The 17911-nt window shown below is 36.5% G+C and overlaps 1 protein-coding gene across 17 annotated transcripts in view; it reads right to left on the reverse strand.

The window, feature by feature from the left end:
• Positions 1-17911, reverse strand: part of CTNNA3 (catenin alpha 3) — a 1499312-nt gene that overhangs the window by 1346048 nt on the left and 135353 nt on the right. For all 17 annotated transcript variants that reach the window (XM_070488663.1, XM_070488665.1, XM_070488664.1 and 14 more), the window contains one exon: positions 5270-5389. In XM_070488663.1, coding sequence (XP_070344764.1) covers positions 5270-5389 — 120 coding nt within the window. The remainder of the gene's footprint in view (positions 1-5269; positions 5390-17911) is intronic.

Consider the following 17911-nt stretch of genomic DNA (forward strand, 5'->3'; position numbering starts at 1 on the left):
ACCAAGAGACACCACCTTAGAAATATGTGAGAACCAAATACTGCAACTCCTTCCCCGAGAAGTATCAACATGTTTTTGTGACACAGATCATCAACTGCTAGATTACATATGTCCAGAAACATTCTAGCCTATATGTTCAGAATAGTGCTGGACCCTATGTGCAGTATAAAAGTATACAAAATGGAGAATATTTCCTTAGGGAATTTTCAAACCATGTAGAAAGATGATTTATGAGATTAATACAAAAACAACATTAAAAGAGGTACCACTTACACTAACTCCATGCCAGGCACTGTGATAAGTCCTTTATACACTGATTTCTTCAGCATGTACATACTTTATACTTTGTATATTGTTTTCTCAAAACAGGCTGTAAGTTAGGCGTTATTTTCCTGACATTTAAAAGAAGAAACTGTTGTACCCAAGGCAATACAAATAGTCTAAGCAAATTTGGCTGACTACGAAGCCCACACTCTAACCTGCACTACATGGATCCTCAGTGACTATATAATCAATCAGATGCTAAATTGTGTAGCATGGATACAAGCTAAGAATGGCAAAAAAGGAAGAGTTTACATACTAACTAGAGGTCACAGCAGAAAGTGTCATGAGGGAGGCTAGACTTCAATTTGGCTTTAGAGAATGATTAGTAGTTAAATAAGCAAATAGAAAGGAGCTAGATATTCTAAATACCAAGTTATATAAAACTTGTGAAAAGGTCAGAAGGCAAGAATAGCATGATGGCATGAATAATGCCATGATCGGGGAGACAAGAGGGACAGCAGGGGTATACGATGTGTTCCAACGTGAATGTGCATCTTAAGTATAACATTTCAATTTTACATATTTTCACATCAGTGTGTAAATATGGTTTAGTCTACATAATATTCAACTCAATAATGTCAACTTTAATTTATATCAAAGGACTTCAGAAGCCTCTGGGAAGGTAATGTGTCATAATGCTTTTATAAGTATTAAAGGTAGAAGAAAAGAGAAAGAAATTAAATTAGAATCCAGATTATCAAACTTTATTTTATTTTATTCCATAAAACCAAAGCCCCAAGGAAATCTCTTGATTTATAACCTCTCAAATTAATACATAAATCTGGGCTCTGGGCCGGCCCTGGGGATGAGCGGTTAAAGTTCCGCACACTCCACTTTGGTGGCCTGGGTTCGCAGGTTCAGATCCTGGGCGTGGACCTACTCCACTCATCAGCCATGCTATGGAGGCATCCCATATACAAAATAGAGGAAGAATGGCAGCGATGCTAGCTCAGGGCAAATCTTCCTCACCAAAAAAACAATCTGGGCTCTAAGTAATAGCTGAAGCTTGGTATTCATATGTGACATCAACCAGGAGGATAAAAACCAAGCAATCCAAGCAGATAAACTCCAAGATTGCATCTCCAGATAGTAAAAACTGAAAAAGTCTCCAGATTCTTGGGTTGATCCTGCTTTGTCATCCATTTACTTCAGGCTGACTCATCCTGGAAAACCCCCACCTCATCTATCATGGTCTCCTCTAACCTTTTCCATTCAAAGCTATTTTCAACATTAGTCTTTTCGAAAGTAGGAAAATGGAGAGATGCTTGTGCCCTGACCTAAAATATAGCTGAAGAATAAGCACCCACTCTTAAAAAAACAAAAAAAATAAAAAGGAAAGAAGAAAAGAAAAGAAAAGGCTAAGCTCATACCTAGGAGAGAAAGCACAATAACTCCAAAAAGAGAAGTAAAAGAATAGAGCAGAGTACTCCAGAGATCTATCCGGCCCTTGGAAAGAAATCTCTCCAAATGATGTTTAAAATGTCATAGAAGGAGGCAGAAAATAAAATCTAATGAATGAGTCCCAGAAAATAATTATAGTCCATTCACTGGACATCCATAATTCACAGTTAAGGTAAATTGATACTTTGTGTTTGTTTAAAAAATGGATGAAAAATGAAATACATTAGGAGAAAATCTAAGTGATATGTAAGGCAAGGGGCAATCTTTCAGCCTTTGGCATCCAGGAAGCCTAAGAGTTAATACGTTTCTGAATTTTATAAGTGCAGTAAAACATCAATTTTAATTGCCTGTAATCTTAAGGCAAAACTTTTGGCACACTTCCTTGTTCACAGCAACAACAGCACCACCAAGGATTTACTGAGCATTTGCCATGGGTCAGATACTGTTGTGAGCACTGCAGAGGATACAGCACTGAAGGTGACAGATGAGGCCCTGTCCTTATGGAGCTTACGTTCTGTCATGAGGAATGATAAATACGGTTGGACCAGGGAACAAACCATGACTAATTCTCTGGTACAAAGAATCCTGCCTTATAAGGCAGAAGCTTTCTTGCTGAATTGCAATTTTACAGAGACCCGAATCTTTTCTAGTAGGAGAAACTTTCTGGTGTTTGTTTAATAGGTTTTGTGGACTTTAAAGGAGGTAGCATGGGAGAGAAAAGACTAATCCCATCAAGCCAGGGAAAGGTTAATGTTCTGACTCTGAACCCTGCCCATCCAGTAAACACAGTTCATCTGTGGCTTTGGTACAGAAGAACTTGGTTAATATTGCAAATTTCTAGGACACTCTGCTACATTTGGAAGCAAAATGGGAAATAAACAAAGTTTGTTTTTGCTATTCCCTGCCATCTCCCTCATTCACTAAGTCTTCCCGTATTCCTCTCTTTTTTGTTTTTCCATTTTGAGATTTTTTTAATTCTTCAAAAATCAATGTTTTAATTTACTAGATGCGTAAAGAATAAACCAAACTATAGTTTACTTTCCCTTACTTTATCCCTTTTGTCTTATCTGTATAAGTCCTTTTCTCTCTTTCTTTATCCCTCTTTGGTCCCTGACTTTCTTTCTACTCTACCATCCTTCTCATTCTGACCATTTCCCTCCAATTCCCCTTCCATCTTGCCAGGAAGAAAAAAAAATAATCACTAGATATAGGGAAAGGTGGAGTCGAGTAAGACAAGGGGTTGGCAGTATGCTATATGTGCAGGTAAATCCACTTCATAAGGATTTGTCCTTCTGAGTTTAAAAAATTGCCTTGTGTGAATAAATTTCACTAGAACTAGGGTTACCAGACGTAAGATTTAGAAGATTGTAAAAATAAAGTTTTATACATTTTCTTAGCTGTCTGACGTTATTTCAAAACTCCTTTTGTGTTTTTGTATATACTGAACAATTTGCATGAGAGGAAGAGATGGGGAGAGAACTGGCCCTGTCTTTTGCCTCTCACCAGAGGCCCATTTTCAAATGTCTCTTTAAGCCCGATCTGGCCTCTTCTAAAACTGCATTCATATTGCACGCCTAGAACTCCTCACTTTACTGTCCCCCAGCCTGGCTCCCTGCAGGGCTATTGGGAATAAGATCTGCAAAATGTCCAGGTTTGGAGTCGGACTGATTTAGATTTGAAGCCCAGCTTCACATCTTATTAGCCCAATGGCCTTAGGCAAGTTACTTAACTCTCTCAACAGTTTTCTCTTCTGTAAAATGGTGCTCATAAAACCAAATCCATTATAATGTTATAAGCATCTTATGATCTAATCCGTAAATCTATTAATCACACTACGTGGCATATAGTTTTCATTTAATAAACCATATATATGACATATATACATATACATAAGAAAACGTATATATTTACTCCATGTGCCCATCTTTTCCTCACATACATGTGCAATTACCTATCAATGCCATTTTCCCAGAGTTCTGCCCTTCTGCCCTTGAAGCATTCACATTTTTCCAAACTCACAATTAGCTAATGTAAGAATCTCATCACTGAGGATGTGCTAATGAGAAAGGCTAAGAGAAGAGGACAGTGACTACTGCCTGCCAACTCAAATACCCCTCAGTGGTAAAATATGACTCTTGGAAACAAAACTGTTCTAAAAATTGCATAAGCCAGAACTGTCATTCATGGTGTGAATTTTAAGCAGCAGCATCTGGGAGCTTAGTGTAGTAGCTCTCAGTAACTGACTGCTTCTGTTGCATGTGCTAATACCTAGGACACTACTAATTAAAAAATAAATAAATAAAACTTAAATGGGTAGTGTGTCCTTTTTTATATAAATTAAAATATTTGCAGAGACACTGCATTTGCCTAGGAACATTCTACAAGACAAATATAACTCCTAGGAAAATAGGGTCATGGGAGGGTCAAATGCCCATGTAATGTCTGTGATAAAGCAAAGCCTAGAACATTAATTCTCTTTTCAAGTCAGTATTTCTAGACCTTACCATGTTGACTTCATGAGGTGTAATTAAATATAGGAAGTCCTGCTTTGAAATCACCCCCCCCACCCCCAAACCCTCCCCACAAAAGACCCAAAATTTGTGAATTAGGCAATGGCAAGAAAGTAACACCCTCTGCCACAGTAGCAGGAAAGACGAGTAATGGACTCAGTGCCTGGCCATGCGAGTCAGCCACTTAGTCATTTTTCTAGACGCTATCCATCATTGAGCACATTCCCGAATTTCATGTAACCTAATTTAAACATCTAACTGGCTGTTCTGATTGGAATAAACATTGGATCAAAGTAAAACCTTGACGACCCTGACACCTAGTGGCTTGAAGAAAGTGGAGAAGGTCCAGCTTGGTTCAGTATCTCAAAACACACAGAATTTAACGATTATTAATATTATAAAATACTAATTCTAAAAGCAACCCCTCAAAAGCCTATTTTGGCTCTCAATCTATCTTGCAGTCTATGCAAGGAGGTGAAAAAAACTTGCATTTGTAAAGTATATTATCCTTCAAACTTATGCATTTAGCAAATTTTTACTAATCTCCAGAGGTCAAACAAGAAAACTAAAGATAATGGGGAAAAAAATCTATTTTGGTATATTTATGACTCTTTTCCTTAATTTTGTATGTATACCCAGGTCTTTTACCTGGGCTTGAGGTGATTTTTCTCCTCCAGGATCCCCCTGTTAAATATAAAAGCCGTCTGGCCATGCCATCATAGACATTCCCTTTATGCTACTGAGGCATCTTAGTCAAAGGGTAGTTGGACCTTCACAAACCAGCAGCAGGTTCTTTTTAAGAAAAATACAAGGACATGTGGAAACCGCTAAAGTACACATCTAAAAGCAAAGATCACACTGAAAGCTGAGGAAGCTGTATGAACACGGCAGGTCAGCACAGCACAGCACACCTTATTTCTGCCTTAAACATTAAAAGAGAAGTCTCCCCAGACCCACCTGAACCTCTTAACAGGCAGGATGGCAGGAAGACTAAAGTGTTCATCTCCTCCACCAAGAAGAACTCTGACTCCTACCTGCTGACGTTTGAAGGCTAAATAATCCAGATTTTCCAGCTCCTTCCCAAGCTTCTGGTAGGTTTTCTGAAGGTCAGATTTGTTGGAAACATTTTTAAGAGACTCAAATGTCCTTTGAAACTGAAATTGAAAACAAAAGTAAGTCATTAGGATAGCAGCACATTTTTCTCAAATTCCTAACCGGCTAACAGAGAGAAATAGCCCATACTGAGCCTCAGTTTCTCCCATTCATAATACAGGGATACCAAATGCTAGCTAATTGCCTTTCAATGAAATAACTAGGCACAACTATAAAGAATTAGAAACTGTATCCTAAGAACAAGCTACACTGTTGCATGAATGAAACTCCTGTTTAGTCCTCATTCCAACAAAAGAGCATACTGCATTAAAAAAAAAAAAAAAAAACCCTTCATGTTTTAGGATACTCTGCTACATTTAAAGAAAAAAATTGCAATGAATGTATAATTTCAAATCATAATGAGGAAGTATTAAAAGAGTCCTCGCATTCTAATCATGGAAACAAATTTCTATAAAGGTAGCTGCTTGCCTCTGTAGAAATATCTATGCTTGAATAGGCACCCAGCAAACTTCAGCCAGGAAGCTCTCTCAGATCTTAGATTTCGAGAAGGAAGGAAAACTAACATTTTGATGATCAAAGCATATGTAGCATGTTCAACAAACGTTTATTCATTTCTGCTCTGTAACACGGGTGAGTTACGAAATGAGTTCTGCTGAATCAGAATGCCTCTGTTCATCCTTACGTCAGAGACTAGATAAACACAAAGGAGACAAATTGCAGTGGGTACAGAATATCGTTCTGCTACTAATAACTAATCAAGCAAAGGCTGCTCACAAGAAATTGAACTCTTGGTTTATTTTAGTAAATTAGAACACACTTTGGAGGATTAGTGATTGAAAATGTCAAGTAATGTCATTTGCAAGAGATTTGCATTTGCTTTCTAGTCCCTTATTTCCCACATTCTCACTGCATGCCATTAGATAGATTTCTACAGATAGAGACTTCACCATCTTGAACACACCAGAATTCCATCGTGACTGTGATGCTTTGAGACAGGCTAATAAGATTTTATAGAATACAATTAAGTTTCCAGGGAAATTATTTGACCCTTACTATTTAAAACTCTATGGAATAAGTCATATTATAATGTCATTTTACTGAATTAAATCCTCAATTTCATGAGAGCAACATGTTTATCTCAATTCAAGGTGACAGAGGAAAAAGAAATGGGAAATAACAGTACTAAGCTTCCACAGCAGGACAGTAAATTAAATTCAACAAATAATCTTTTAGAACCTACTATGCACAAGACACTATGAATATAAAACATATTTCCTACCTCAAAGGAACTTGGAAACTAGACATGAAACTCAGAAACGAAAAGAACACTGACAACCCTGACATTGATTGAGCGCCTGCTCAGTGCCCGGACCTTTATGCTTTCCAATTTAATCCTCACGAGAACCACAGGCCCTCCTATTTCTCACCCCATCAAAGGAGCAAGTAAACTGGGACTCAGAAAGTTTGAACTGGGTCTTTACTACAACATTTGTGCTTCTTCTACTCTACCATTAACTCCAACACAAGGTAGAATAGTAAAGAGAGTGCAAAAAGAGATAAAAGTGACATGTGCTGAAACAGAAAAAACTCATTGATCCTCATTGAGGGACTCGGGCCACATAGAAGGCACAAGGAAATGTGAGTTGGGGCTCAAATCACAGGAAGAGTTTTCAAAGCCTTAAAATGGGAACTGATTCTACCCATCTGTTTAAATACAGCCAAAGTCTGCTCGTTTTTCCCCTTTTGTAGCATAGAAAACAAATTTCTTTTAATATAATTTTAATGACCTTTATATTAACTATTTAGTCATGTTGTCTGATCATTTCTGTGCCTTGCCCATTTCTTGGTCCCTTCTCACTTTGTTCAAATCAATAACAGATCCAAGATTCTAAACAATTTAAATAATTTTATCTATAATTACTATAAACTATTTTACCAATCAATCAGTTTAATTTTAAGCACTTTCTCTTCCCTAAGAAATATTAGCTCTACTTCTTAAATATTTCTTCTTTGTATTTGTCTCTGTGAACTTTATACAGCTCCAAGTAGGAACTTTCGGTTAAACACATTTGTAAGGTTTCAAAATAAGAAACATGAAAACCGATACTTCTGGGAAATATGTCCATGACCAAAGAAGAAAGGAAGAAAATCCAGTAATGATCCATCACCACAAAATGTTTCCATTAAAGGTCAGAGTTTGCATATGTGGAGACTTTAGCTTGAACTTTCATTATCAGGACTTATATCCTCCACTTATTGATACTAAATAGCTCAAAATACTCAAACTATGATGATTCACTCATATAAGTAGATTGTTTTACTTAAGACAATAAATAATGGCCAAGGAGAGGTCATACAAAATCTATGGTGTAACTTTGGGTTAGATCCTTATTAAACATACTCCATCCCCATCTGCCCACATATACACTTAAAGATGCTAAAGAGTAAAAGCAGTCATTTGACCTTGCAGGTGAGGTTGAAGTACAGAAGATAAAAATAAGACAATGGTTAAGATGAGGTTTAGATTTTACTTAAAGAGATTCGAAGTTGACTTGATTTGAGGATTTTTTTGTTCCAATAGATCACTGTGCTTGATCATTGAAACAGATCTCTTGAAATTTTCATTAGTTCAGTGCAATGAAATTTCATTGTATTGACTATTTCCCAAAATAAATAATCTCTCAGTTGAAGATAAATTGGGAAAGAAAGCACAATTACCCAAAGAAATTTTAATATTCCTGGATTTTACCTGTTCAAAGTTTTGAGAGGGAATTTAAAGCGAGCCAAGAACCCCAAAATAATTTGTCAAACACTGAATTTATCCTGTGTTAATATTTTTAACTCGTTACAAACCAAACTTAAACTTTAAAAAAAGCCCAGTTGGGGTCAGCCCAGTAGGTAAATTCATGCATTCTGCTTCAGTGGCCCAAGGTTCGCAGGTTCAGATCCCGGGCACGGACCTACACACCACTCATCAAGTCATGTTGTGGCAGCATCCCACATACAAAATAGAGGAAGACTGGCACAGATGTGAACTCAGCGACAATATTCCTCAAGCCAAAGAAGAAAGATTGGCAACAGATGTTAGCTCAGTGCCAATCTTCCTCGCCAAAAAAAAACCCCGTGAATAAATCTGAACCCAGAACAAACCTAGGCATATTCTAAAACTGTTGAAACTGAATATTAAATTGGCATCTGAACTGAGAAACAAATCCAAATTCTGTCCTATTTGGCTACCTTATCAAATACCACAGGGCAGATAAGAATGAGAAGATGCAAACAGCATCTCTAAGCCCAACATTCACCATGAAAGTAAGCATTGTAGACATCCCAGAGTGTTTTCTCATCAAATTCCTTTCTCGTCAGAAATAACAATAATAGTAACCCACCGAATAAAACAACAGAGACCATGATTGCTCATCTCCCACTAAAATAACTGAAAATCTGTTTTGCAGGAAAGAGAAACATGAATAAAGCAGCAGAGAAAATGTCTAGTTTGACTCAGCATTCCCTCTTCCCAAAAACATTTTCCTCCTTTTCCTGACAACATATTTTTAGATAAATCTAAGCCAATGTTCCATACAAATACGCATTCAACGAGTTCACAAAAATTATGTAGATTCATGGAGTAATTTGAGAAAGAGAACAAGAAGAAACCAGCTGAAGCAGCAGGAAAAAATGCAGCCAGGGCTCTGGCAAGGAAAGCTTCCCCGGCCCTCGCTGCCAGCACCCTGGCTGCCTCTTGCAGTCGGATCAATAGATTCAAACCACTGCGCAGCTCCAGCAGCCTGCTTATTCCCATAATGAAAAGACGCCCAGCAGCGCGGCTCCAAAAGCACAGCCAGCTCAACAGTTGTCATTTTTCCTTATTTAACATCTCGTGCATTTGTACAAGGTGGCTGGATGTTACCTGTAACATAAAAAGAAATCTCATACTCACAGCTTATGTCTACAAAAGAGTATCCAATAAGGACCTGATTGAAAGCACTGAATCACCAAGTGAGATCTTAGTGTCCCTATGATGCCAGTTTGAAACAATGCCAAGAGATTCTGGAGACTAAAGCAGAAGGAAGGAATAGTCAAAAGAATAATCTATTAATGCTCTATAAATATTAATGTTTAGAGTAAAAAGAAATTGTTTTAAGTATAAGAAATGGCTAATCCACCTTACTTAAATATGGCAATCACAGAGAATTCAAAGTGAAGTATTACTGAGAAAAAAGTGATTTCATTTTTCTGAACTTAATCCATTGACTTTCATACATATTTTCCAAATGAATTTACAAGATGATAATACACTCATTAAAAGGAAGATTACGGCTAGAGCAGAAAATTGAAACACATATATATCTCAAATGATCTTTTACTGTATGAAATGGTAGCAAAAGTTAAATTAAGAACATAGAACAAAATTGGGCTTGAGATCTAAATTAGAAATAGTCCTATGGAGTTGGAAGCACGTTGGTCTTGAAGTCTGAGTTCACGTGCTTGCTATGCCATTTAATAATTTCACACCTTTGGACAAGTCACTACTAATCCAATACTTGATGGTGTTATCTGTAAAATGGGAGAAATTGTCCTTGCCTGCCTACTTTAAAAGGTTGTTTTAAAAAACTGAACCTTTCAAAAATCTGAAAACAGTTGAGGAAAAATGAAAGACATTCATTCAGTGAATATGTCACACAGGCGTGGAAACATGCCAGCCTCACAAGAAATAGAGGAAAACAAAAGAGAAACAGCTCTTGCCCTAATAAAGCTTACAATCTAGCTTTACAGATTATTGCCTTATGAATTTGAAAGTTCCATACAATTGTAGACCATTGTCATTAAACTCATGACACCTTTCAGGACTGAATGAGAACTGAACAAAACAGTCATTCAATAATTGTTTTCTGAGCCTCATCTCAAATAGAAAGATACATTTATTTAGATTTTTTCTTGAATATTGTCACAAAGTTTTTCTTATTTATTTATTTTTAATTTTATTTTATTGTGACAAGAACACAACATGCAATCTATGCGCCTAAGCATTTTAAGCATACAGTACATTATTGCTGACTATAGGTATAATATTCTACATAAGATCTCTAGTTTATTCATCTTGCTTAACTGAAACTTTATGCCCATTGATTACTAACGCCCCATTTCCCTCTCCTCCCTAGCCCCTGGAAACCACTATTCTACTCTTTAATTCCATGATTTTTGACTAGATACATAATATAAGTGCAATCATGCCGTATCTGTCTTTCTGTGACTGTCTTAGATTACTTAGCATAACGTCTTCATCCATGTTGTTGCATATTATAGCATTTCCTTCTTTTTTAAGACTAAACAGCATTCCATTGTACATATACACCACATTTTGTTTAACCATTAATTTGTCAATGAACATTTAGATTGTTTCCACAGCTTGACTATAGTGAATAGTGCTGTAAGGAACATGGGAGTGCTAATGTCTCTTTGAAATCTCGATCTCAATTCTTTTGGATAAATATTTAGAAGATGGATAGCTGAATCACATGGTAGTTGTATTTTTAATTTTTTGAGGAACCTCCATACCGTTTTCCATAGCAGCTATACCATTTTCATTCCCATCAACAGTGTACAAGTGTTCCAATTTCTCCACATCCTCACTAACACTTGTTGTCTTTTTATTTTTTTATAATAGCCATCCTGACAGCTGTGAGGTGGTATCTCGTTGTGGTTTTGATTTACATTTCCCTGATGATTGGTGATATTGAACATTTTTTCATATATCTGTTGGCCATTTGTATGTCTTCTTTGGAGAAATATCTATTCAAGTCTTTAGCCCATTTTTTAATTGGCTTATTAGTTTTTTCCATTGAGTTGTAGGAGTTCCTTATATATTTGGATACTAACCACTTATCAGGTATACGGTTTGCAAATATTTTCTCCCATTCCATAGGTTGCCTTGTCACTGTGTTGACTGTTTGCTGTACAGAAGCTTTTTAGTTTGATGTAGTCTCACTTGTCTGGGTTTTATTGCCTGTGTTTTTGGTGTCATATCCATGAAATTATTGTCAAGACCAATATCATGAAGCTTTCCCCCTATGTTTTCTTCTAGAAATTTTACAGTTTCAGGTCTTACATTTAAGTCTTTACATTTTGAGCAGATTTTTCTATAAACTAAGGGTCCAATTCTGTTCATTTACATGTGGATATCCAGTTTTTCCAACATCGTTTGTTGAAGAGACTCTCATTTCCCAATTGTGTATTCTTGGCACCCTTGTTGAAGATCAGTTCAATACCAGTGTATATGCACGGATTTATTTCTTGGGTCTCCATTCTTTTCCATTGGTCTAGGTGTCTGACTTTATGCCAGTACCATAATGTTTGAATTACTGTAGCTTTGTAATCTATTTTGAAATCAAGAAGTGTGAGTCCTCCAGCTTTGTTCTTTCTTCCTCAGAATTGATTTGGCCATTCGTGGTCTTTTGTGGTTCCATATGAGTTATAGAATTGTTTTTTCAATTTCTGGGAAAAAATGCCATTGGTATTTTGATAGGAATTGCATTGAATCTGTAAATTGCTTTGAGCAGTACGGATATTTTAGCACTATTAATTCTTTCAAACCATAAACAGAGGGTGTCTTCCCATTTGTGTCTTCTTTAATTTCTTTCATCAATGTTTTGTAGTTTTTGGTATTACAAGTCATTTGCCTTCTTAATTAAGTTTATTCCTAAGTATTTTATTCTTTTTGATGCTATTGTAAATAGGATTGTTTTCCTAATATCCTTTTCAGATAGTTCACTGTAAGTGTATAGAAATGAAACTGATTTTTGTAGGCTGATTTTGTATCCTACAACTTTACTGAATTCGTTTATTAGTTCTACCAGTTTTTTGGTGGAGTCTTTAGGGTTTTCTATATACATTTACATGCCACATAATGACATCTCGGACAACGATGAATCGCATATATGATGGTGATCCCATAAGATTAGTACCATATAGCCTATGTATGTAGTAGGCTATACCATCTAGGTTTGTGTAAGTACACTCTATGATGTTCGCACAATGAAACTGCCTAATGACACATTTCGTGGAACGTATCCTCATCATTAAGCAACAAATGACTGTTTAAAATGTTATCTGCAAATAGAGATAGCTTTATTTCTTCCCTTCCTATTTAGAGGCCTTTAAGTTCTTTTTCTTGACTATTTGCTCTGGCTAGGACTTCCAGTACTATGTTGAGTAGAAGCAGTGAGAGCGGGCATCTCTGTCTTGTTCCTGATCTTAGAGGAAAAGCTTGCAGTTTTTCACCATTGAGTATGAAGTTAGGTGTGGGCTTGTCATATATGGACTTAATTATGTTGAACTATTTTCTTTCTTTTTTTTTTTTGAAGATTGGCACCTGAGCTAACATCTGTTGCCAATCTTCCTTTTTTCCCCCTTTTTCTTTTCTTTCTGCCCAAAACCCCCCCAGTACATAGTTGTATATTCCAGTTGTAGGTCCTTCTGGCTTTGCTACGTAGGATGCCACCTCACCGTGGCCTGATGAGCGGTGTCATGTCCATGCCCAGGATCCAAACCAGCAAAACCCTGGGCCATCGAGGTGGAGCACGCCAACTTAACCACTTGGCCATGGGGCTGGGCCTACTATTTTCTTTCTGTTCCTAGTGTGCTGAAAATTTTCATCATTAAAGGATTTTGAATTTTTTCAAGCACTTGATCTACATCTATTGAAATAATCATGTAACTTTTATCATTTATTCTGTTAATGTGCTGTATCACATTAATTGATTTTCACATGTTGAACCATCCTTGTATCTTATGGAAAACCTGCTTGGCTGTAGTGTGTAATCCTTTTGATATGCTGTTGAATTCAGTTTGTTAGTATTTTGTTGAGGATTTTTGCATGTATATCAATCAGGTATATTGGCCTACAATTTTCTTTTCTTGTAGTATTCTTATCTAGCTTTGGTGTCAGAGTAATGCTGGCCTCATAAAATGAGTTTGGAAGTGCTCCCTCCTTTTCAATAGTTTAGAAGAGTTTGAGAAGTATTGACATTAATTCTTCTTAAATGTTTGGTAGAATTCACCAATGAAACCACTGGTCCTGGGCTTTTCTTTGTTGGGAGGTTTTGACAATTGATTCAACCTCTATATTAGTTATAGTTCTGTTCAGACTTTCTATTTTTTCATGATTTAGTCTTGGTAAGTTGTATGTTTCTAGGAATTGATACCTTTCTTCTAGGTTATCCAGTTAGTTGGTGTATAATTATTTATAGTAGTCTCTTATGATCCATTTTATTTCTGTGGTATCAGTTGTAATGTCTCCTCTTTTATTTCTGATTTTATTTATTTGAGTCTTCTCTGTTTTATTCTTAGTCTAGCTAAGGGTTGACAATTTTGTTTAGCTTTTTAAAAAAAAAATTTTAGTTTTGTTGATTTTTTTTCTATTTTCTGTTTTATTTATTTCTGCTCTAATCTTTGTTATTTTCTTCCATCTTCTAACTTTGGGTTTAGTTCTTCTTTTCTAGTTCTTTGAGGTATAAAGTTAGGTTGTCTGTTTGAGATCTTTCTTCTTTTTTAATGTAAGGATTTATCACTATGAAATTCCCTCTTAGTACAGATTTGCTGCATCCCATAAGTTTTAGCATGCTGTGTTTTCATTTTCATTTGTCTCAAAAAATTTTCTAATTTCTGATTTCTTCTTTGACCAAATGGTTGTTCAAAAGTGTGTTGTATAATTTCCAGATATCTGTAATTTTTCCAGTTTTCCTGCTGCTATTGATTTCTAGTTTCATTCCATTGTGGCCAGAAAAGGTACATGGTATGATTTCAATCTTCTTAGATTCATTAAGACTTTTGTGTGACCTGAAATGTAATCTATCCTAGAGAAAGAGCCAAGTACACTTGAGAAGAATGTGCATTTTGCTGCTGTTGAGTGGAGTGTTCTGTATATGTCTGTTAGATCCATTTGGTCTAGAGTGCTGTTCAAGTCTTCTATTTTTTTATTGATCTTCTGTCCAGATGTTCTATCCATTATTGAAAGTGAGGTATTTAAGTCTCCTACCTATTTTATTGCTATCTATTTGTCTCTTCAGTTCTGTTAATGTTTGCTTTATACATTTAGGTTCTCTGATGTTGGGTACATATGTAATTATAATTGTTGTATCTTCCTGGTGGATTAACCCTTTTATCATTATATAATGTCCTTCTTTGTCTCTTTTGACAGTTTTTGACTTAAAGTCTATTTTGTCTGATATAAGTATAGCCTCTGCTCTACTTTGATTACCATTTGCATGGAATATCTTTTTCTATCCCTTCACTTTCAGCCTATATGTGTCCTTAAATCTAAAGTGAGTTTTGAACTGTTTGATGGTATCCCATAAATCCCTTATGCTTTCTTCACTCCTTTAATTTCTGTTTCTTTTCTTTTTCTTTCTTTTTTTTTTTTTTGGTGAGGAAGATTGTCCCTGAGCTAACATCTGTGCCAATCTTCCACTATTTTGTATATGGGATGCCACCACAGCATGGCTTGATGAACGATGTGTAGGTCCACACCCAGGATCTGAATCTGTGAACCCCGGGCTGCTGAAGAGGAACATGTGAACCTAACCACTATGCAACCAGGCCAGCCTCTCATTTCTGTTTCTTTTTGCTCCTCTGACTGATATATTTCCAATGACACATCTTCAAGTTCACTGCTGATCTCTTCTTCTGTTGTTGAATCCCTCTATTGAATTTTTCAGTTCAATTATTGTGTTCTTTTGCTCCATGATTTATGCTTGGTACTTTTTATATTCTCTATTTCTTTGTTGAAATTCTTGTTTTGTTCATGGATTATTCTCTTGGTCTTGGTGAGCCACTTTATGACTGTTACTTTGAACTCTGTCAGGTAAATCATATAACTCTGTTTCATTAGGGTTAGTTTCTGGAGATTCATCTTATTCCTTTATTTGGAATATTTTTGTCTGATTCTTCACTTTCCTTGACTCTCTGTGTTAGTGTCTCCATGTTAGACAAAGCCGGGACCTTTCCCAGTCTTCATGGACTGGCTTCATCCAGGAGAAAACTGCCACCAATCAGCCTAGCTTATAATAACTCTCTCCCTTACTAGGGAGAAACAGGTAACTATGGTTTTTGTCTGCCTGCTCTGTGCTGAGCCATAGGAGAGCTGTTGTATCTACCAGTCCAAACCTCTCTCTCCATTCCTAGGTGGCTAGACTGTGCTGGTTCCATCAGAGCTCCAAGACTGGCAAGACAGAGCCAGTCCTCTGGCGAGTGCCCTCAGAAAAGTAGGGGTGTTGGACTGTGAACCCCCCTCCCCTCCCCTAGGAGAAGCTGAGAGCTAAGGGATCTCTTCCTGTTCGTATGGTGCTGTGCCAGGGGCAGCAGCTCCAGTGAGAGGGTATCCCAAATCTCCCTACTGAGGCGAGACTGAACACAAACCTATTGACTCTTCATTCAGTGAATTTTCTACTAAATCACAAAGTCTTAAAGATTTGAGACCAAAGGTTTAAGTTCACACTATAAAACTTCCCCAGGTGACCTCATACAAACCTATTGCTTCTCCTGATGCTTATGTCTTGAGGCTTGCCAAATCTATCTCTTGTCTTCTTTGCTCCAAACATTTTTTTCAGTATCTATCTCTCATATGTGCCTCAAATTCAATATGTGTAAAATTCTTAAACTGTTTCTCCTCTCCATAAACAGAAAACCAATGTCCTCAATGCTCAACTAGATTGCTGGAAGGCAGCTTGATGCTTACCTCTCCCTCTGAAAAGATTTCGATCACTTTCCAAGTTGTAGACTGTTCCCCCTTCATTTTTTTCATTCATTCCCCACCCCACACCATCATTTCATAACCAGATGACTGCATCAGCCTCATCACTGGCCTCTCTGCCTCCACTCTGGCCTCCTTGTCCATTGCTGCCACAGTAACATCCTAAAATGAAAACTGTTTGTACAATTTCCCTGCTTAAAAATCTTTAATGGTTTCCCCTTAGTCTTTAGACTATAGTTTGAACTTTTTAACTTAGCACATAGGCCTTTCACAAGTAGGTTTGTGCCTACCTCTCCAGCTTCAACTCATTTTCCTTCCATGCAATCATCCTTCATCCCAGCTATTCAGAACTGTTGCAGGTATCTGAGCATGTACTGTTTCCTCCAGTTAAAATGCTCTCTTCCCCACTACCTTCTTTGTCTGGTTAACTTTCTCCAAACTTGGCCAGGCATTATTCATTCAAAACTCTCACTTGATACAATTGCCATCATGCCTCCATGACACCTTATACCAACTTCTATCATAGTAATTCTATATTGTTAATTTATTTCTTATCTAGTCTATAAATTCTAGGACAGCAGGACCATGATAGTTTTTTTTTTTTTAATTGGAATTCTTAGCACATAGCTTGGTGACTGGCACATACTAAGCACACAAAAAATAACCATCTGCTGAATAGACTAATTAATTAACCCAACTGGAGCTACCTGGAATGAAGCTGCTCCTTTTTAAAAGTTACAGGTTTTATATGGCTTAAATTTCCTTTGTCCCTAAAGTTTTCAGTATGAAATTCAGCATAAATCCAAGTATTTATGCCCTATTTGTCTCCATTTTCTTGTTTCTCCTATTCCATCATTAACACCAGTCTTGTGACTTGCTTTTTTCTTTAAACCTTAATATTCTTCTGTGTATTTTGCCTAAGATCTTCTGCAGAATATGCTGGCTTCTAACAGCTCTTAATTATCCAGTCATTTCTCTCCTTATAAATTGCTGATATTTTTAATAAGAAGCCTTAGAAAGTCTTTTTGCTGGTACATACCTGCCTTTTAATTAAAAAAGTGGCCTCAAAAAGTTTCAGCTACCAACATGGTAAGGTGTGATTTGCTGTTAACATTCTGAATATTCTTAATATTCAGAATCATTGTTCAGTGTACGAATTCTTTATAGCACTGTATACAGCAAATATTAAATATGTATTTGACATAAGGAATTGTTAAATACTGGACCCATTTCCTGTAAAGACATTGGTCTATTTCCTAATCCAAAGGGACCAACATTCTCATTTTAAAAAAATAAATAAAACTATATATGGTATTAAAAATGAAAAAAGTCAGAAAATTTAGTTCAACTCAGGGGTCAAATTATTTCGCTTCATTTTTTAGGAATAAGGACAATATTGAGTAGAAGAGCCAAAAAGTGGGAGCAAGATACCATGATGGAGAAAGGTAGGACAGGGAAAGGAAGGTGAAAGAGAATTTACAGCGGTTCTTTCCAGGAAATTTATATATTATATCATTTATCCTTCACAAGACCCTTTCAAAGTATTCAGAGTGAGTTTTTTTATCCCTATGGCTCAGAAGAAGAAACCAAGGCTATAGATTTTTAACTTTCCCTAAGTTACCCAGCTAACCGACAACAGAGCCAGAATTCAAGCAAGGTCTCCCTGGTGCCAAAAGCCGTGTTTTCTCTTCACATTGTCCTAATCCCTAAAGAAAGCAAGAGACTTCCTAGCCAATTTTCTCTCATATAAAACTGACCCTTATAAAATCCAGATGCTGATAAAATAGGATGCAGAAACTTGAGAAGTATAAAT

Source organism: Equus asinus, chromosome 2 (genome assembly GCF_041296235.1).
Source record: "Equus asinus isolate D_3611 breed Donkey chromosome 2, EquAss-T2T_v2, whole genome shotgun sequence".
In the NCBI taxonomy this organism is placed as follows: Eukaryota; Metazoa; Chordata; class Mammalia; order Perissodactyla; family Equidae; genus Equus; species Equus asinus.